This window comes from Mustela putorius, unplaced genomic scaffold, assembly GCF_011764305.1.
Source record: "Mustela putorius furo isolate JIRA1106 unplaced genomic scaffold, ASM1176430v1.1 tig00000129_pilon_pilon_pilon, whole genome shotgun sequence".
Lineage (NCBI taxonomy): Eukaryota > Metazoa > Chordata > Mammalia > Carnivora > Mustelidae > Mustela > Mustela putorius.
The window spans coordinates 13941013-13963012 of NW_025421290.1; the positions used below are offsets into that span (position 1 = coordinate 13941013).

The 22000-nt window shown below is 33.6% G+C and overlaps 1 protein-coding gene across 1 annotated transcript in view; it reads left to right on the forward strand.

Moving 5' to 3' along the window:
* Positions 1-22000, forward strand: part of LRRC9 (leucine rich repeat containing 9) — a 143302-nt gene that overhangs the window by 92116 nt on the left and 29186 nt on the right. Inside the window, exons 30-32 of the mRNA XM_045074580.1 lie at positions 6985-7125; positions 12279-12337; positions 12621-12878. Coding sequence (XP_044930515.1) covers positions 6985-7125; positions 12279-12337; positions 12621-12878 — 458 coding nt within the window. The remainder of the gene's footprint in view (positions 1-6984; positions 7126-12278; positions 12338-12620; positions 12879-22000) is intronic.

Sequence of the window (22000 nt, forward strand, 5' to 3'; positions counted from 1 at the left end):
GTTTTAATAATCTTTGGTTTGATTTATTCCATTGTCTTAATAGCTATTTTAAACAACATTTGTTTACATGTTTCTAATTGTTTGTTGCTGAAGTATAGGAATTCTGATTTTTGCATGTTACTCTTTCTCCAGGAACTTTGCTGAACTCTCTTTTTAGTTCTAATGGACTGTAAATTTTGTTGGATTTTCTCTGTAGGCCATCATATTATCTGCAATAATGACTCATTTCTTTCCAATCCTTGTGTTTTTTATTTCCTTTAATTCTCTTAGTGTGTTGACTAGGACCTTTACTAAAGTGTTGAATAGAAGCACTGATAGCAGGTAACAGACTTCAAAAAACACTTTGAAATTGTCACTATTAAATATGAGTTTGCTATAGGTTATGGGTAGATAACCTTCAACATTTTAAAATAGTTCCTTTCTAATTCAGTTTACTACCTGTTTTTATCATAAAGTGGATATCAGTCATAGGATTTTGACTAATTGGCAATATAGTTTTCTCTTTAACCTGCTTTAGCGTTAAACCATCATTAATCCTAAACTGAATACTATGTAGTCATATTTTATACTTTGCTCAATTCAATTTGCTAAGGTTTCATATAGTATATCTGTATTTATGGAATTAAGTAAAATTATCCTGTAATTATCTTCTTATGCTATTCTTTTAAGTTCATCAAGGCTGATGTTGCCTCATAAAATAAATTGGGAGCTTTCTCTGGAGAGTCTATGAATTAGCTTATATAGGAAAAAACTCGTGTGTTCCTTGAAGGATAATTAGATCATTTTTTAAAGATTTTTTTTAAAAATTTGTTTGAGAGAGAGAGAGCACACACAAGCAGAAGGGAGAGGTAGAGAGGGAGAAGCAGAAAAACCCACTGAGCAGAGAGCCCAATGCAGAGCCCAGCAGAGCCCTGGGATCATGACCTGAGTGGGAGGCAGATGCCACTGAGGCACTCAGGCACCTGGATAATTAAACCTTATCTCTAAAACAATCTGGGATCAATATTTCTTGAAAATAGATTTTAAACTACTTATTCAGATTATTTAAAGGCTATAAATCTAATCATGTTTTCTATTTCTCTAAAAGTCAATATTGAGAAGCTAAATTTTTCTATAAATTTGTCCTTTTTTATATAAGTTTTTATATAAATTTAAAATTTATATGTATGTATACTATTTGTACATAAATACATATGTATTTATATGTGTGTATTACTATCATAATACGCTCATGAATTTTTTTTAAATCTCCACTGTATTTGTGTTATTTTCATCTTTTTTTAAAAGATTTTATTTATTTATTTATTTGACAGAGAGAGAGAGATCACAAGTAGGCAGAGAGGCAGGCAGAGAGTTGGGGGGGAAGCAGGCTCCCTGCTGAGCAGAGAGCCCGATGCGGGGCTGGATCCCAGGACCCCGGGATCACGACCTGAGCTGAAGGCAGAGGTTTAACACACTGAGCCACCCAGACGCCCTTTTTCATCTTTTTTATACCTAAATTTGTTGATTTTTGCTTTTCCCTTTTATGTTTGATAAGTCTTGCTAAAGCTTTGTCTATTGTATTAATCTCTTCAAAGAACCATATTTTGTTTTTTATCAAGTGGTTAATTTATTTGGTTTCTTTTTCAATAATTCCCCCCTTTATTATTTCCTTCTTTTAGTTTCTTGGAATTTACTTTTTTGACGTTTTTAACATTATTTATTCAACTATTTTTAGCATCGTAACTGATTCTTTGGTTTAGCTTTTATTTATTTAAGCTTTTATTTAAATTCCAGTTCACGAACATATAGTATAATAGTAGTTTCGGGTGTACAATATAGTGATTCAACATTTCCATGCATCACCTGGTACTCACTGTAACAAGTGTACTCCTTCATCCCCATTGCCTATTTAACGAATCCTCCCACCCACTTCCCTTCTGGTAATAGCCATCAGTTTGTTCTCTATAGTTAAGAACCTGTTTCTTGCTTTACTTCTCTCTCTCAGTTTTATAAATTCCTTATAAATTTTGGATACTTATCCTTTATCAGATATATCACTTGCAAATATCTTCTTCCATCCAGTAGATTATCTTTTAGTTTTGTTGATTGTTTCGTTTGGCTGTGCAGAAGCTATTCAATTTAATGGGGTCCCAATAGTTTATTTTTGCTTTTTTTTCCCTCATTTCAGGAAACCTATCTAGAAAGAAGTTGTTATGGCTGATGTCAAAGAAATTAATGCCCTGTATTCTCTCTAGGATCTTTATTGTTTCCCCTTTCTTGATTAGGTCTTTAATCCATTTTGAATTTATTTTTGTGTATTGTGTAAGAAAGTGGCTTTCATTCTACTGCATGTAGATATCCAGTTTTCTCAACAACATTTGTTGAAGAGACTATCTTTTTCCCATTGGGTATTCTCTCCCACTTTATTGAAGATTAATTGACCATATAATTTTGGATTCATTTGGGTTTTCTATTCTGTTCCACTGATCTATGTGTCTTTTTTTGTGCAAATACTACACTGTTTTCATGACTACAGCTTTGTAATATAACTTAAAGTCCAGAATTGTGATGCCTCCAGCTTTGCTATTTTTTTTTTTTTTTCAAGATTGGTTTGGCTATTCAGGGTCTTTTGTGGTTCCATAAAAATTTTAGGATTGTTTGTTCTATCTCTGTGAAAAATGCTCTTGGTATTTTTATAGGGATTGTATTAAATGTATATATTGATTTGCGTACTACAGACATTTTAAGAGGCAAAGAAGGGTACTATGTAATAATAAAGGGAACAATCCAACAAGATATAATAACAATTGTAAATATTTATGCTCCCAACATAGGAAGACCCAAGTACATAAAACAACTAAAAACAAATATAAAGGAACTAACTGATAATAACAAAATAATAGTAGGGGAATTTAACACCCCACTTACATCAATGGACAGATCATCAAAGCAGAAAATCAATAAGGAAACAATGGTTTTGAATGACACACTGGACCAGATGGACTCCACAGATATATATACAGACCATTTCATCCTAAAGCAACAGAATACACTGTCTTCTCAAATGCACATGGAACATTCTCTAGAATAGATCACATACTGGGTCACAAATCAGGTCTCAACCAATACCAATAGATTGGGATCATTCCCTGCATATTTTTGGACCATACTGCTTTGAAACTAGAACTCAATCACAAGAGGAAATTTGGAAGGAACTCAAATACGTAAGAGGTTAAAGGGCATCCTACCAAATAATGAATGGGTCAACCAGGAAATTAAGAAGGATTTGTAAAGGTCATGGAAACAAGTGAAAATGAAAACCCAACTGTTCAAAACCTTTGGAATGCAGCAAAGGTGGTCCTAAGAGTGAAGTACATAGCAATACAAGACTTTCTCAAGAAGTGACAAAAGTCTCAAATACGCAACCTGACCATATACCTAAAGTAGCTGGAGAAAGAATAGCAAATAAACTCTAAACCAAGCAGGAGATGAGAAATAATAAAGATTAGAGCAGAAATCAATAAAATAGAAACCCAAAGAACAGATAAATAGAACCGATAAATGAAACTAGAACCTGATTCTTTGAAAGAATTAATAAGATCGATAAACCCCTATCCAGACTTTCAAAAAGGGCAAGGACCCAAATTAATAAAATCATGAATGAAAGAGGAGAGATCACACCCAACACCAAAGAAATACAAACAATTATAAGAACACATTATGAGCAACTATATACCAACAAATTAGGTAATCTGGAAGATAATGGATGCATTCCTAGATATGTATAAAACTGAAACAGGAAGAAATAGAAAACCTGAACAGACCCATAACCAACAAGGAAATTGAAGTAGTCATCAAAAATCTCCCAACAGGGACGCCTGGGTGGCTCAGTTGGTTAAGCGGCTGCCTTCGGCTCAGGTCATGATCCCAGCGTCCTGGGATCGAGTCCCACATCAGGCTCCTTGCTCAGCAGGGAGCCTGCTTCTCCCTCTGCCTCTGCCTGCCTCTCTGTCTGCCTGTGCTTGCTCGCTCTCTCTCCATCACTGACAAATAAATAAATAAATAATCTTAAAAAAAAAAAAAATCTCCCAACAAACAAGTCCAGGGCCAGATGGCTTCCCAGGGAAATTTACCAAAAATTTAAAGAATTAATACCTATTCTTCTGAAGCAGTTTAAAAAAAAAAGAAAGAAAGAAAGAAAAGAAATGGAAGGAAAACTTCCAAACTTGTTCTATGAAGCCAGCATTACTTTGATCCCCAAACCAGACAAAACCCACCAAAAAGGAGAATTACAGACCAATATCCATGATGAGGATGGATGCCCAAATTCTCACAAAGATACTACAAATGGGATCCATAGTACATTAAAAGAACTATTCACCACAACCAAGTGGGATTTATTCCTGTGCTGCAGGGGTGGTTCAACATTCACAAATCAATCAATGTGATACAGCACATTCATAAAAAAAAGGACAAGAACCATACGATCCTCTCCATTGATGTAGAAAAAGCATTTGACAAAATACAGCATCCTTTCTTGATTAAAACTCTTCACAGTGTAGGGGTAAAGTGAACATACCCCAAATCATAAAAACCACCTACAAAAAGCCCACGGCAAATATCATTCTTAATGGGGAAAAACTGAGAGCTTTTCCCTAAGGTTAGGAACACAACAGGCATGCCTACTCTCACCACTATTGTTTAACATAGTACTTAGAAGCCCTAGCTTCAGCAATCAGACAACAAAAAGAAATAAAAGGCTTTCGAATTGGCAAAGAAGTCAATCTCTCCCTCTTCACAGATGACATGATACTTTATGTGGAAAACCCAAAAGATTCCACATCAAAATTTACTAGACCTCACACAGGAATTCCGCAAAGTGGCAGGATATAAAATCAATGCACAGAAATCAGTTACATTTCTATACACTAACAATGAGATAGAAGAAAGAGCAATTAAGGAATTTATCCCATTTACTATTGTACTAAAAACCATAAGACACCTCTGAATAAACCTAACCAAAGAGGTAAAGGATCTGTACTCTAAAAACTACAGATCACTTATGAAAGAAATTGGGGAAAACTCCATGTTCATAGATTAGAAGAATAAACACTCTTAAAATGCCTATGCCACCTAGAGCGGTCTACACATTCAAAGCAATCCTTATCAAAATATCATCAACATTTTTCACAGAGCTGGAACAAAGAATCCTAAAATTTGGAACAGAAAAGACCCTGAATAGCCAGATGAATGTTGAAAAATAAAACCAAACCTGGTTTGGCGGACTTTAAGCTCTATTGCAAAGCTGTAATTATCAAGACAGTATGGTACTGGCACAAAAACAGACACATAGATCAGTGAGACACAATAGAGAACCCAGAAATGGACCCTCAATTCGATGGTCAACTAATCTTTGATAAAGCAGGAAAGAATATCCAATGGAAAAAGGACAGTCTCTTCAACAAATGGCTCTGGGAAAATAGGACAGCCACATGCTGAAGAATGAAACTGGACCAATTTCTTAAATCATACACAAAGATAAACTCAAAATGGATGAAAGACCTAAATGTGAGATAGGAATCCATCAAAATCCTAGAGGAGAACACAGGCAGCAACCTTTGTGATCTCAGCCACACCAAATCCTTGCTAGACATGTCCCCAAAGGCAAGGGAAACAAAAGCAAAAATGAACTATTGGGACTTCATCAAGATAAAAAGCTGCTGCTTTTTACCTACAGGATTGGAAAAGATACTTAAAAATGATGTATCAGATAAGGGACTAGTATCCAAAGGCTATAAAGAACTTGTCCAACTCAATACCCCCCTAAAAACAAAGAATCCAGTCAAAAAATGGGCAGAAAACATGAATAGACATTTCTTCAAAGACATACAAAATGGTCCACATCACTTGGCATCAGGGAAATACAAATCAAAACCACGATATCACCTCACACCAGTCAGAATGGCTAAAATTAATAAGACAGAAAGCAACAAACGTTGGTGAGGATGTGGAGAAGGGGGAACTCTTTTACACTGTTGGTGGGAATGCAAGCTGGTACAGTCACTCTGGAAAATAATATGGAGGTTTCTCAAGACGTTAAAAATAGAGCTTCCCTGACCTGGCAATTGTACTACTGGATATTTACCCCAAAGATACAATGTAGTGATCTGAAGGGGCACCTGCACCTCAGTGTTTATACCAGCAATGTCCACAATAGCCAAAGGGTGGAAAGAGATGAGATGTTCTGATGGATGGATAAAGATGAATGGATAAAGAAGAGGCAATGTGTGTGTTTGTGTGTGTTTGTGTATGTATGTGTGTGTATGTATATATTCTGTGTATATATGTACACAATGGAATATTACTCATCCATCAGCAAGGATACAAATCTTACCATTTTCATCAACATGGATGGAACTGGAGGGTATTTCGGTAAGTGAGATAAGTCTATCAGAGAGAATCAATTATCTTATGGTTTCACTCATATGAGAAATATAAGACACAGTGCAGAGGACCAGAGGGGAAGGGAGGGAAAACTGAATGGGAAGAAATCAGCAAGGGAGACAAACCATTAGAGACTCTTAACTATGGAAAAGAAACTGAGGGTTGCCGGAGGGGAGGAGGAAGGGGTTGGGGTAACTGGGTGATGGGTAGTAAGGAAGTCACGTGATATGATGAGCATTGAGTGTATATACATCTGATGAATTAATGAACTCTACCTCTGTAATTAATGATATACTATATATTGGCTAATTCAATTTAAATTAAAAATAATAAGAAGAAACCAAAAACTAAATTTAAGAAGTTTGAATCTGCATTTAGTATAATAGGGAATTGAGAAAACTTTCAAAAAGGGAGCTCATATTTGTACTGTCTATTATAACGAATTAGCTATTATCTGTCATTTTTACTACCTGTGTTAAATTTCCTTCTCCATAAAAATGATTCTTTGAAATAAATGTTTTCTTAAAGTAATAAGTTGTTATGTGTAACTTTATTCAGATTTGCAGAAAAACATTACATCGCCACATGCTCATATTTCGGCTGCCTAACTTACAGATGTTGGATGGAATTCCAGTGAATTCAGATGATAGAGCTAAAGCTGAATTTCACTTCTCTGAATTCCAAGCAAAGAAAACTTCGGTAATACTTCTATTATTTATACTTTTCCTTTTAAAATACACAATTATTAGTAAATTAAAACCAACTTACCAGGTAAATCTGGGCTATGATGTTTTTCTAGACTATTTTAGTATCTATTCTAGTGATTACTATCAAAAGCACCTTGATCTGGTGAAGAGAGCACATCTACACACATAAATTCCAGGGAAGCTCCTTTTTTCCAATAATTTAATTCGACATTAAGAAAATTATTTAAAATCCGTGTGCCTCTTGCTGAATATCTGAGATAATGCTAGAGGGTAAGAATCTGTAACATTTCACTTCTATAAACCGAAACTAAATCTTTCAGTTTAGCAGCTAGGAAGGGAAGGAAGGAATTCTGACCTCACCTCTCCAGACTATGCAGTTCATCTAACAAGGGAGATGTGAGCTGCTTTCCTTATTGGCCAGAAAAAATTGCACTTCTTACCTACAAACTCTAAAAAGTTATCTGACCATGACATGAAAGAGATTAGAGACAGAAGCCGCAAAAGCTTATCATTAGGAAATTCTGTCCTTAACCACAAGGATTCTTCATGGCCATCCTCCACAAAGACTAAACACAGAAAAGCTAAGGTTTTTTGAACAAAGTAGTAGTAACCTTATTAGAGCCGTGTCTTTGCAAGGTTTGAGAAAGAAAAGGCTGGAGGCAGGGGAACCAGTTAAGAGGCTTTTAGAATAACCCAAGAGGGAGATTATGAAGACCTAAACTGGGGTAGGGCAGTAAGAAGGTAAGTGAACCTCTAATGTAAGTGAAAGCCAGTGAGCAAGGACATCAGTCAGTGAACAAAGATTACTTTTAAAATGCATACTGAAGAAAAAAGAGGTGAGACTACTACTATAGATGCTTTCACCTAACTCAGGGCATACCCAACACTCTCCATCCCTTCTGTAAAACAAATTGATTCCCAGAGCACACTGGACATTTGACACTATACATATTCAAATTTTAGTTGAGAATTAAGCTAAATTAGTATTTCACTAACAGGTTTGCTTCTTGGCTAGTCTTTTCTATTTTTCATACAGTAAATTTGGATTTTTTCCATTACTATACTATGATATGATAATGTGTCTTGAGTGAATCTAGACACATATTCTTGCCTTTTGAATCAGTGCCTTATATAAGAACTTAATTATTTTTCTAATTATTCTATTTGTAAGCATTTTATTAAAAATTATTTTTTAGCTCATCTGTACAGGGTTAATAAAGGGGATATTTTGAAGTCTATATTTTAGAGAAATCTATTTTAAGATTCAATAATAATGCTTATTTTCATGGCTAGGACAAAACTGAGCCATTATTTCCTTTAGCTGTACAGGAGACACAAAAACAGAAACCTTTTCAAGTTTATCAGTTCAGTCTAATTTATTTTTCTTTCAATTACTGCTGTTCTTTCTTTTTTAACAGCAAGTAAAGAGGAAATAAATGAACTCTAAAGTTGTCCTTTAAACCAGAACATTTTGGTGCTTTGGTTTCAGAAAAAAGTTAGTTGGACAACATTCTAGATTAGTAACGGGAAGAAATTCCTACAAAGGAATTAGTTAGGGAATTTGGGACTGACCAGATTTAGTAAAAGGCTTGATACTTTAGTGCCCATAACAAAGCTTGGTAACACTTACTGAAACAGAGAAATCGATCATTTTATACAAATGGCAAAAGCCTGTATCTCTAAATAAGTTGAATATATTCCAAATTCAGTATATTCATATTTTTAAAAGTATAAACAAGGTCAGTTTTAATGAAGACAGAGCAAGCATAAACTTCTAGGGAAACCAAGAGTCTCCAACCTAAAATACTTCCCTCCTGTTTGCTGACTCCTGAAATTCTTTTAAAAGCCTCTTAATCCTCAACTAACTTAAAATGTAAACACTGTTTAGAGAGTTAGCACATTCATTAAAAGTGATTATTATAAGATGCTTTCCTTAGTCCCCATTTATTTAGTTGTTTGTTTTTGAAAAACTAATTAACTGCAAGGCACTTGATGAGGTAATGTGAGGAATATAAAGATGCGGAAGGTATGACTCTAGAAACTCCCGCTCAGTAAAAAAGAAACAAAGGGGGGAAAGCTTAATTCTCATTTTCCGCACTTACCTTGTTAAGATCCTTTGGAAGGGAGAAGTGCCATCACGCTATTAATGAGTTCAATGCAGTCTGAAAAGATAAAACAGAAGGTTCTGAGGGAGGTTAAGCATTCAAAAGACTTCTACAGTTTAGATATAACTCCTATTTTTTTTAGAGTTAAAAGTATTATTTTATTTAGATGTTACTTGTACATAATCTATAGTAAGAGATACAAACAGATAAAAGTTGTTTAACAGGAGGTGTGTTTTTTTTTAAAATACCACTTTAAATTTAATTTACAACAGCATTGGTAATACTCGCAAGGTGACAGATACTCTGATTTATAAAACAAAAATTACTTGCTACTCTGGCTGATACATTCCCAGTAGTTTTTAATGGATTAAAATGTATCATGTATTCCAGTTGCAAATTATTACAAAACTTTCACAACCTAGCCACTTGGTGCTCAGAAAAGATTTTGGTATTCTAAAAATTTACTGAAATAAAAATGTTTATTTTCTAAACATATACTATCACTAAAGAAAAACATAAGCGTACCAAATCTCATGGTTTGGGGTTAATAATGGAAAACTAAATCACATTATGTTTGTGTAGTTAAAGTGTTGTACCAAGTAACCTTCTCATTCCCTCTGTCTAACCTATGATATGAGAAAAAATGCTTGTATGAAAGTAATCTAAAATACCCATGGAAGGGGAAAAACTGAGGAGATTTTAAAATAAAATTTAAAATATATAACCACTACTTTAAAATGTAAAATCCATAGATATGAAATATGTTTTTAAATGTTTTTCTCCATTCATTTTGGTAAATAATTTTTGAAAACGAAAACTAAAAATTCAAAATATTCACTTTTCCCTTTTCATGTAACAGCACATTATAAAAAGTCTGGATTTAATTTTAGAATAAATCAGATTTCCTGAGAAAAATACTGCAAAAATAATCTAAATTGAATTTTAGTTCTTTTCCATTTCCATTTTAAAGGCCACGCAACACATTAGTGCAAAAGCTTTTCATAGTCAGAAAATCAAGTCGAAAATAACTTGTTGATTAAACTACAGGAAGACAACAAACAATTAATAGGCTTATGAATATTTGTGAATAAAATGCCAGTAATTCTATTGTAGTAAGATATAAATAGAAGAAATCCTGACATGGATAGTAGCTTTCATCTTGAACCAGAAGGGACGTTAAAAAACAAGGAAGTGTTACCAAATAGAAGTTCTAGAATTATACAAGTAATCACTAGTCAAAAAGTAACAATAAAAACAAAATACTTTAATGGAGATAAAATCAGACTACAAATGGTAAAAGTCCCAAGAATAATGTTAACAAAGTAGGCCTTTCTGCAAAAAAGAAAAGGGGGAGAGGGACGCCTGGGTGGCTCAGTTGGTTAAGCAGCTGCCTTCGGCTCAGGTCATGATCCCAGCGTCCGGATCGAGTCCCACATCGGGCTCCTTGCTCCGCAAGGAGCCTGCTTCTCCCTCTGACTCTGCCTTCCACTCTGTCTGCCTGTGCTCGTTCTCACTCTCTCTCTCTTAAAAATAAATAAATAAAATCTTTAAAAAAAAAAAAAAAAGAAAGAAAGAAAAGGGGGAGAAATCAAAGTCCATTAGTAACCATCACTTATATTCAATAAAATTATGGCGACTGTCTCCAAGAAATGGAAACTCAGAAGCATGTGCCCAAACAGCCAGTACAGTTGAAAAGTCTCAGGTAACCTGATAGGAAAAGCATGGTCTCAGGAAGGGGAGGCAGACATTAGGCTTTTCAAAGTTTAAAAACCTATGTGACTAAAAACCGGTGATGGGCTTTATCCAATGACAGTCCACAAGCCAAATCAGTGTCCACTAGGGGACACATGCACATGATTTGGGAGCACTGCTCAAGTTCTCAGGAGGACTCATTAACAAAAGTCCATGGTCCTGCTTAGACAACTACAATGAACCAGACAACTCTGTCTTGAGCTAAAGACACCTTCATCATGACTGGGAGTCACAAATAACTGCCATCCGTTTGAAATGCTATACGTAGGTAAGAATCCCTAGTAAGTGAAGTAGCTTAGTGTATTTGTGGAGTCATATCTGTAATCAAAGCCTGGGAACATTTATTGATTCTGAACAAGCAGTTACCCTTCATCCAAAAATTACAAGAGCAAAGCTGCCATCCTTGGTTTGTTCAAGTTTCATGTGGTCATTCTGACTTTAGAGTCTCTAGTATTCTGGGGTTTTGCTGAACCACTGATACACTGTAAGTAAACATTTGCTCATGTGAACTTTGTGATACTTGCACAATTATTTCCTGAATTATTTATTTTCAAAGCTTTTGTTTGACTGTATGTATTTCATAGCATATGAAACCAATTCATTACTATGTCCTGCTAAAAGTAGAATGTCAAAGGTTTAAAAATATCTGTGACAACAGATTCTTGGGTACAAAGAGAAGATCAGACTTTATCCTTGAAACCACAAATAAACCATGAAGCTAAAACTAGAGAAGAGTTTCAAGAGGTAGAGCTCTCTAGAGCAAGTACATTAAAAGGACAAGGTATGGAAAGGATTCCTTCTATTATACACATTTTAGTTCAGGCTTAGATTAAACCTAGTCCCATATTCCAGATCTTCGCTGGTTATCTTTTTGGTAAATCTGGGGATAGCTACTCCTCTGAGGGCTCACATCTTCCCTTCCTTATAACATCCCACTTTGCATGGGGCCACTGTTGGACAATAAAATTGAACATCACGGTAATTATAGAATGATCTAAGAACCTACTAAAAATAGTAGAGTGCTCTGTCTGATTATTTTTAAAGGAAACTCGGGTAAAAGAAACCCAAAATAACTTGATTTGTTAAGAGGTTATTTTTTAACTTATTTTTCATACTTCTACATATGTATGGCATTAAGATTTTAGTTACAGTGAGAATTTTTATGCTTTTATAGATATAAACTGTCAGTAAAACTGGACATCCCAAATTATTAGCCTCCTTAGCAGTACAATGTTATTTATCTTCAGGATGTCATCAATATCTTTCTTTTTTTTTTTTTTTTTGGTAGTTCAACCTTGGATTCATCTCCATCATGTCCTTCTCAGATATCTGTCTTCAGAATTTGTTGTGTGACTATTGTTTAGGGTTTTCTTGAAAAGTCCTATACTCTTGTCTCCTATTTTTTGGAATATGTTGCCACAATTTTTATTCTGAAAATTATGGTCATCTTACCTCTACATTTATTATAGCACACAGCTCTAGCTATTTATATTTTTAAAAAATTACCAAGAAACAATCAAGTAGATTCACTAACTCAGAGAAATTTAAGCAGTATTAAGTGCTAGAAATCCTATTCCAATTTTATATTTTTATTTAAAATGTTTTAATTCATGTTATGAAATATGTATAGCACACATTCAGTTGAAGGGCAACAAGACTTATTACTTAATTCATTTTATTACTTAGTACTTCTCATTGTTTCACAATTCTTAATTTCAGACAAAAAAAACAAGAATGCAGGCATTCTGACAAATAATCCTCGGAGCATCCATGCAGAAATAGCTTTTCGGCAACTCAGAGGAATCAATCTCTCTCCGTCTCTTTTATCACATCAGAGTATGGCATCTCCAACTGCACAAATGTACCAGAGCAACCCAGATGAGGGAAGGTAAAACTATTGTTTTAATATAATTTCTCATCATTAAAAAAATCCCCAAATTTGCTAGTCATGTATAAAAATGGGAAATACTGTTATATATTTGTTATTTATTTACTGAGAGCTGGAAAAAACTGTCAGATAGCATAAGGCTGCTTCTTCCACATTCACCAAACTTTCCCAAAGTCCTGTGTAGAAATGGCTGTCAAGGTAGAATAGTTCTTATCTAATGCTTATATGAGGGAACACTGAAATAAACACATAATTTCACTCTCCCAAGTCCCTTCTCATTAAATATGCAAAGCAGTTCACTTATATATTTTTTTTCTTTTTTTTTTATTTCACTTATATTTTGAACAACAGATATATTCAATTCTGAAAGCACAAAGACTAAGAATTTTGTAAATTCTTCAAGCCTCTCTTCTGGACTGGACCCAAGCCCTAGAGGCCAACTCAGTGCATAAGAACCTGTTACTTCTCATTAAGAATCCAGTCTGTTGCTCAACAGCTGTCCACCTAGATTTCCAGTTACTACCTGTCTCCCGGCTGTTTTGTAGCCAAGGTCCAATTTATCAACACATCTAGTGTAGACCTGCTGACTTCCCTGCTAAGTCTTCAGGATAACCTGGTTTTTAGATGTCCAAGAATAGGGTTATTCTCTAGTTACTGTCTTTTTGAAATTGAACACATATAAAATACAGAAATTTACTGCAGAATTACCTTAAATTAGCTGATCCATTAAGAAGATAAGTCATAATTATTTGACTCATAAATATTTTATTTCTGACAGAATTCCTGGCAGCCACTTTCCCAGATCAAATCGAATGTAACTGCCTAGAGAAATGAATATACGCACCAAGAAACCTATTTCTGTTTAGCAGTTGTACAAAAACTAGCAGGCAGTGTTAGTGAAAAAAATACCAAAGACAATCATGTTACTTATTTTACTGAAGCACTTCAGTTCCATATGAAGATAATCTCTATCACCCTGGTTGAATTTTATTTAATATCACCTCTCTTAAACTTTCATTATGGTTATCTTACTTATTCATTTGAACTTCTGTATTAGAAAAACCATGAACCATTATATCATATAATTTGAAAAGATAGAAGTGACATAAAACAAAGTCCAGAGAATCAAATATTTAATCCTGGTATTGGAAGCATTTAGTTACAAAATCTAATTAATGGCCTGTCATGTGAAGACACTAAGAAAAGGTAATTCTAGTAAATAAGCATATCTTATTTGTTGAATATTTACTTATTTGGAGTTAACTAAAACTAAAACTAAAGCATGCATTTCTTATCAAACACAACTATTACTAAAGCAAGTTGACCTTTGCTCATTGAACTACAAATTACTTTTTTAGGACTATTATTGGGCTTAAACCGGATCTGCCCTCTTGTTTAGCAATGCAAATTATGGGCATCAGTAGTACTTCCTAAAGGTGGCTAACTGTCAGTGCAACCAGGCATTCATGCTCTAAGAATAAAAATGTACTATTTCAAATAAAAAATTTGTTAACTATACCCATATTAATATGATTTTATAAACAATTTTAAGCTAAAAAGAACACATGTTCAAATTGAGTGGACATGTGTAAATTTGAAACCTTTAATTGTATTTCACTGGAATAATTTTTCTAAAATATTATGCTGTATAGTCGTAGGACAGATCACAAATAAATCAAACATGGTTTTGAATTTCATTGTTTTATTAAATACAGTGCTTTAAATTAATGACTAACTTGCCAACCATATTTTAATAAAAGTGGACTCTGATTCATGAGCCCATTTTCCAAGTATTTGTTCTACATTGCATGTAGTTTTCATACTATTTTAGATGTTCCTTATATGAAAATAAAGTTTTACTAAAATATTTGTGTTTTATAATGTATCTGGAAATAGACTTAAAGATGTTTTGGAAACTAATTCCACTGTGTATGCAACAAATTGTATCTTTTTTTCTTTAAATGCTATATGTTTGTGATGTAATCATGTAATATTTAAAATTTCAAACCTAATACAGATTGATTTTATACTTCTTAATGTGTGGTTTTTAAACAACTATTACTCTTAGGTGAAAATAAGATCCTTTATTTAAAAAAAAAACTATGCAGTTCTTAAGATGTCCAGAAGATGTCTTTGTTGCCCTTTAGTTTTGACAACTGCTTTCCTCACAGTGCCCTGATGAGTGTCTGCTCTTCTCTATTAGTAACTCGGTATTACCGACTTTTTTTCTTAGATGATTTTGTGTAAATTAAACACTGAATATCTGTTGCTTTTGTAATGACAGTTGTCTTTTTAAAATAATAAACTGGATGGGAAAAATAAGTATAATTGGCTTTCACTAGAGAAAAGGAATTTTCATGAATTAGAAAAGTATAAAGCAGGAAAAACATTAAGTCACTATTCAGCATCCACTTAACATTCAGCATATTTTCTTGCAGCCATTTTTCCTATGTATTTGTTATATATTTGAGATTTATCATTTGATTTTTATGTACTATGTATTGTTAAATTCTGAGATATCTTACTATTTCTATTATATATATATATATATATATATATATATATATAAAGATTTTATTTATTTATTTGACAGAGATCACAAGTAGGCAGAGAGGCAGGCAGAGAGAGGGGGAAACAGGCTCCCTGCTGAGCAGAGAGCCCAATGTGGGGCTCAATCCCAGGACCCTGGGATCATGATCTGAACCGAAGACAGAGGCTTTAACCCACCGAGCCACCCAGGCACCCCTCTATTATATATTCTTAATTACATCTGAATTTCTTGTTAAAAGTAAATTTATAATACACATTTTTTTTTTTTAAGAGGGGAAAGGAGAGGAGGGGCAGAGAGAGAATCTTAAGCAGGCTTCATGCTTAGCTTGGAACCCCATGTGGGGACTCAATCTCACAGTCCTGAGATCATGACCTGAACCAAAATCAAGGGTCAGATGCTTAACTGACTGAGTCACCCAGGTGCCCCAGTAATACATAATTTGATAATAACACTAAAAATAATACAAATTTGTACCTAGACATTGCTAGGTACTATATAGAAAATAGACATAGATCTGGTCTTTAGAACATTTTAATATAAATATGTGATAAATAATTTCATATAAAGCAATGAGGGGGATGATTACTAACATAATTTACACAGTTCTCAATTTTTTTCTGCCATGAGAGCAAATGTCAATGACATGATAAACAACACACTCCATTCCCCTAAGAATGCCTAGATGGGTTAAGCCATTGGTTATGTGCAGTTCATAAAGCAATAGCTATAACTTCATTTCTTTCCTGTTCAACAAAACAACTATTACTCTCAGGTGAAAATGAGATCTTTTGTTTAAAAGGACTGAACTGAACATGTAATTGGACATGAGGAGTGACTTTAGATCTGCCCTAAATTATTCAATTAAATGATTCACAAACAGAGGAATTTCATAGTTACAAATTATTTGTAACATACTTCACAACAGATTATGACAAAACAGGAAGTAGTACTTTAAATTTACAAACCACTAGCCCATATTTTACATGGTTTATCTTAATAACCCACTCTATGAAGTAGATATGACATATACTGTCTCCATTTATAGATAAAGAAACTTGCTTAAGGAAAAGATATACCAAACCCTGGATTTTTTCCAACTCTGAATCATTACTTTTTCAATTTCTACAAGTGAATTGACATTTGACTATTACTAATGTGCTGTGTAATCAGCTCTTGTAGCGCCCTAATGTATGTAAAAACTGTAAACTATTTATTCATTCTCTTCCAATGTATTTAGCTTAGGGAAAATGCATAATTTCTACAGTAAAATTAGTTCTTTGCTCCTAGCAAATGTCTTGATAGATTTATTTTATGTGCAGTCATATGCATGAATATATAACTTGTTTTAAATTAAAAACAATTCCACAAACAACTTGGAAAGCTAAAAATTAGGACACTTTATAGATTAGGAGCCTAGAATGCTGAACTGAATATAGATGATATCAAAATGATCTTCTGATATCTATATATGAATGATTATAATAATTATTCAATAATAATTTCATTATTTACTTCTATTTTTATAGTTCTACACTTCTCTGATTAATGGCACAAAATTAACTATGGTTGTAAACATATTTTTGCTTAGTGTGTACCTTGTGTATATGTTTGCAGGCACCCATGGCCAGTTTTAAAATAATCCTTATATTTAAGTAAAACGCCATTTCACTATTTATTCATATCTTTCATACATTATGGGAAGTGTTTGTTTTAAAACATTAGATCTTATTGTTAGACATGCTTTAGACTCTAGCTTCAATTAAATGTTACTTACATAAAAAGAAGTAAATTATTTATAGTTCTGTAAGAGTAGAAATAAGCACTTATGGCCAAGTTCTGTTGGTTTTTCAATGAATCTGATCAAATCAATCCTTTTTTATGAGATAGAAACTGGCTGGTTTTTTAGATTCCCCTGCTCTAATATGATTTTCTGGGTGAGCTCCAAGTGCCTGCCTGCTTTTCTTATTCATCTCTCTGCACTTGCCTTCATTATTGAAGTATTTTTTTAAGATTTTTATTATTTTTTAAAGTAATCTCTACACCCTTTGCGGGGCTCGAACTTACAACTCCAGGATCAAGGATCGCATGCTCTACCAACTAAACCAATCACGTGCCCCTACTGAATTATTTTTAAAGAAAAACTCATACAAATTACAATTTTAGTTCACAGTTGCCTTTAGGAACTAGTAATTTAGCAGGAACACCAATAATTTTTTAGTAATATTTTACTTCTAGAAGTTTTTATTTTTATATTCATTTATGTTTTTATATACATAAAAATATTAATTATAATATTCTTTATGACTTTTTCTTTAATTGATGAATAAAAATGTTTTATAAGCTGGGTGCTTGGGTGGCTCAGTTGGGTAAGCATCTGACTCTTGGTTTTGGCTCAGGTCATGATCTCAGGGTTGTGAGATCAAGCCTGCCTCAGTCTCTGTGCTGGGTGTGGAGCCTGCTTAACATTCTCCCTCCTCTTCTCCCTCTGCCCCCCCCTTCTCCCTCCCTCTTTTAAAAAAAAAGAAGTTTTGCAAACTACTGAAAAGACATTTCTCAAACTAAATATGTTCATTTTTTAATCTTAAAATATTGTTTTGGTGAGGATTTTTCCTTACAACTAAGATAAAATGAATGATTTTATAGTCAAAACACAAAATGCTGTAACCTGAAAATATAATATTCAAAGGAACTCAGAAGTGAAGTAGCTTTTGGAAGTGGTAATTATCTGAAATCAAATTATTGATCATATATGTTTTATTTATTAGGGCTTTTCTTAACTGTATAGCCTCTTAAGGATATCAAAAGCCAATTCATCAACATCATCATTTTCCATATAAAACACATGTGATTCTGAAATGCTAAGTTTAAATTTTAAATTAAAATATATTTCTTATATTGTATCATTAAAAATAAAAGTATTCCTTAGGCTCTGAATAAAATTCAAATTAACTTACAAATGTTTAAATATATTTCATACCAGAAGAGTTACATTAGTTAAACATTACAAAGAGGAAAAAGGGTTACTTACTATTTTTGTAAACTCTTTTTGGTTACATTTATTTTTAAATAAAAATATCTGTGGGGCGCCTGGGTAGCTCAGTGGGTTAAGCTGCTGCCTTCGGCTCAGGTCATGATCTCAGGGTCCTGGGATCGAGTCCCGCATCGGGCTCTCTGCTCAGCAGGGAGCCTGCTTCCCTCTCTCTCTCTCTGCCTGCCTCTCCGTCTACTTGTGATTTCTCTCTGTCAAATAAATAAATAAAAATATCTGTATTTTAAATAGAAAAAAATAAGATCAAGTGGTTTTAAAGCTGTAGATTTTATCATGGACCTGCATGTTTTACATCTTGCTTACTACTGTAAAACTTTTTTTTTCCAAAAAACGTTTTAGATAATTTAGTCGTTTGGCTTTACCATTTGTTTCATCTTTACTTATAACATAATGCCTCCCCTCCCATCTCTCCCGTCCCCAAAATGTTTCGCAAGTATGTTTCTCAAAGAACAACCAAAAGAGGCTAATCTGTAAAAAATATCAATAACATTTTTAAGTTTCCAATTATTTCTTATTTCTTCACATTAGTTTGGCTGAGAATGGGTATTTACAAACACTGGTAGCCTACTTTCTTATGTTCTTTCACTTTTTTATGAAGTGCTTTAAAAGAGTTCAATCAACCTTAATGGTAATAGTTAAGGAAATAGAATAGGGAGAAGTCAATTTGAGCTCCTAGATGAACAAGTGTCTTGAGAAAGAATAGGCATAAATGGGTTTAGAAAGCAGAGAGAGTAGGAAGTAAAATGCAGTGAGCAGAGCACTCAGAGAAGCCAGATACAATGGAAAGAGTAAAATACTGCAGAGCTTTTTAAGCTACATACAATTGGAACAATGGACTTGATCCAGCCATCTATGTTAAACTGTTAAAAGGTGAAAAGGAAGCTGGAATTCTATGAAGAGTGTTGAGGAACAGTAGAATGAAGAGCTTTCAATCTAAAGAGAATGAATGCAATCATTCAATAGGATGGAAATGAAGTCAAAATTGGCATATTTCCCTGGTTAATTGACCTTGTGAAGGACTCTGTTCAGCTGTAGGTATGAAGCCATTATTGGCAACAAAATAGTCTTTAAATTGCCACCTTTGGAGTTTTTAAGCAACAATACAGTGTACATCTCTGAATTTCATACATACATACCATATACAGATAAATATGCAAGTAGAAATACAACACATAGGTCTCATATAATTGTAAGAATTTACTGTTATAATCTACAGAAATCAGTACACTATATATGTCAAACTTCCCATTCTTCAAGAACAAAAAAGGTTAATTTAGAGTCAGTGGCAAAGATGAAAGTGTACAATTATAAAACCTTAAAAAAGAAAATTAATCTAAAATGACACATATAACTCATAGAATAGAATACTGTGGCATGACTGAATGGCTTAATTTTTTTTAATTAGCTGGCAGTCAATCAGAAGAGATTTTTTTCACATTTTGGGAAAGCTTTTATTGAATGCAATGATACACTTCCCTGGGTGGGGGGTGATACACTTCTCCGCTTTAGTAACTAGAATAAATAAAATTTTATTTTCCATGATTTATAGTGCCTCAGGGTTATAGTTGTGCATGATTTACAATTTTATAGAAATATACCTGAAGAAAGTATATAGAATGTGTGCTGTAATGTTTTGAATGAAGGTATATCTAGGGAAACACATCTAAAACGTTTATAAATAGAAGCTGAGTAAGACTGAAGTACGAACATTTATTAATGTTAACAGGTTGGGCTATTAACTTTCAAAAAGAATGAGAACGTTAGCCATTTTAATCATTATCCTTTTTTGTGTTATTAAATGCTTTAAATATTCTCTTTAGACTTAGTATTAACTGACAAATATTGACAGTATCAAGGATTTAAACAAGAGCTACAACAGACTTCAGCAACAGTGAAGATTTCCTAGTATCACAGAACTGTTTCAATATAATGCTAATTCCAGCGTTTGTTTGTTTTTTTTTTCAGTGCATTCTAAGAAAATAAGAGGAGAAATATGTACTTATAACATGAATATTTCAGTTAACTTCAACATTTAGAAAAGAAATAATCAAAAACAGTTATTAAGGATAATAAAAGCCAAACTTAATTTTTAAAGAGCTTTATTCTCATGGGGGAAACAAAAAATGAAAAAAATTAGTTTTTGCTGGAAAACACTTTTCTAACTCAAAAAGCAGTTGTTTTAATATTAGATCCTGCATACTTTTTGATTACTTTCAATTATATTCAAGAGATCAAAAAAGAATACTATTTTGAGGCTAGATGAGGAAAATCGAGTGAAAACAAAGCAGAATATTGGTAAGTAAGTAATTTTATTCAGGGATGCCTGGGTGGCTCAGTTGGTTAAGCAGCTGCCTTCGGCTCAGGTCCTGATCCTGGCGTCCTGGGATTGAGTCCCACATTGGGCTCCTTGCTCGGCAGGGAGCCTGCTTCTCCCTCTGCCTCTGCCTGCCATTCTGTCTGCCTGTGCTCACTCTCTCTCCCTCTCTCTCTCTGACAAATAAATAAAATCTTAAAAAAAAATAAAGTAATTTTATTCATATTTGGTTATAAATAAGTTTACCTCCCTTACTGGATCTTAAACATTTAAGTTATTTTACGTTGAAATCAGTTATTAATACATATACTGTTTTGTTTCCCACTGAATTTTATAATTTTATTTATTATATTTATCATGAATCTTTCCATGATATTTGGAGGGAAAAGAACAAAAACAATTAGCTGATGGTATAAGATTATAAAAATATATTAAAAATTTATGGACTTGTAAGTTTTTAAAAAATTGATACTATTCCTTTGATATATATCACTTTTTCATCTGTATGTGTGATCAAGCTTACCATAGCTAACTGGCCTATATATTGTTATTTTTTAAAGGTTTTAATTTATTTATCTGAAAAAGAGAGAGCATGTGCACACAAGTAGGGGGGTAGGTAGAGGCAGAGGGAGAAGGAGAAGCAGACTCTCCACTGAGGAGGAAGCTCAAAATGGTACCTGATCCCTGGACCCCAAGATCATGACTAGTGACAAAGGCAGATGCTTAACCAACTGAGCCTTCCAGGCACCCCTCAATGGTATATATATTAAAGAGGTAAGCACGTGAATAATGTTTTGGTAGAGAATAGAGGATACACAAGGAACAAAAAGAATTACATAAATCAAAGAGCTTACCTCCCACATAGAAGATTGCTTCTATTTCATGACATTATACCCCTAATGATCTTTTACACTTATAAAAGAAGTATACCTCACCATCTGGGAGACCCAAAACTCAATTATATACCATTATCAAATCTTCAATATCAGTGGAACAAAGAAAGCAGTATCAGAGCCAACCCCACAAGCTATGAAATTATTTCCCCTAGGAATTATAAATGTAGAAGACTTCAGGGACCTGCCACATAACCTAAATGAAAGAGACCAGATATAAGAAAAATGAACAGCCAGAAATATAATCAACTGCATTTTTACTGAAATAAAATGTGTTAGTTTCCATTTGCCCTTCCAGATCTACTCTACATCTTT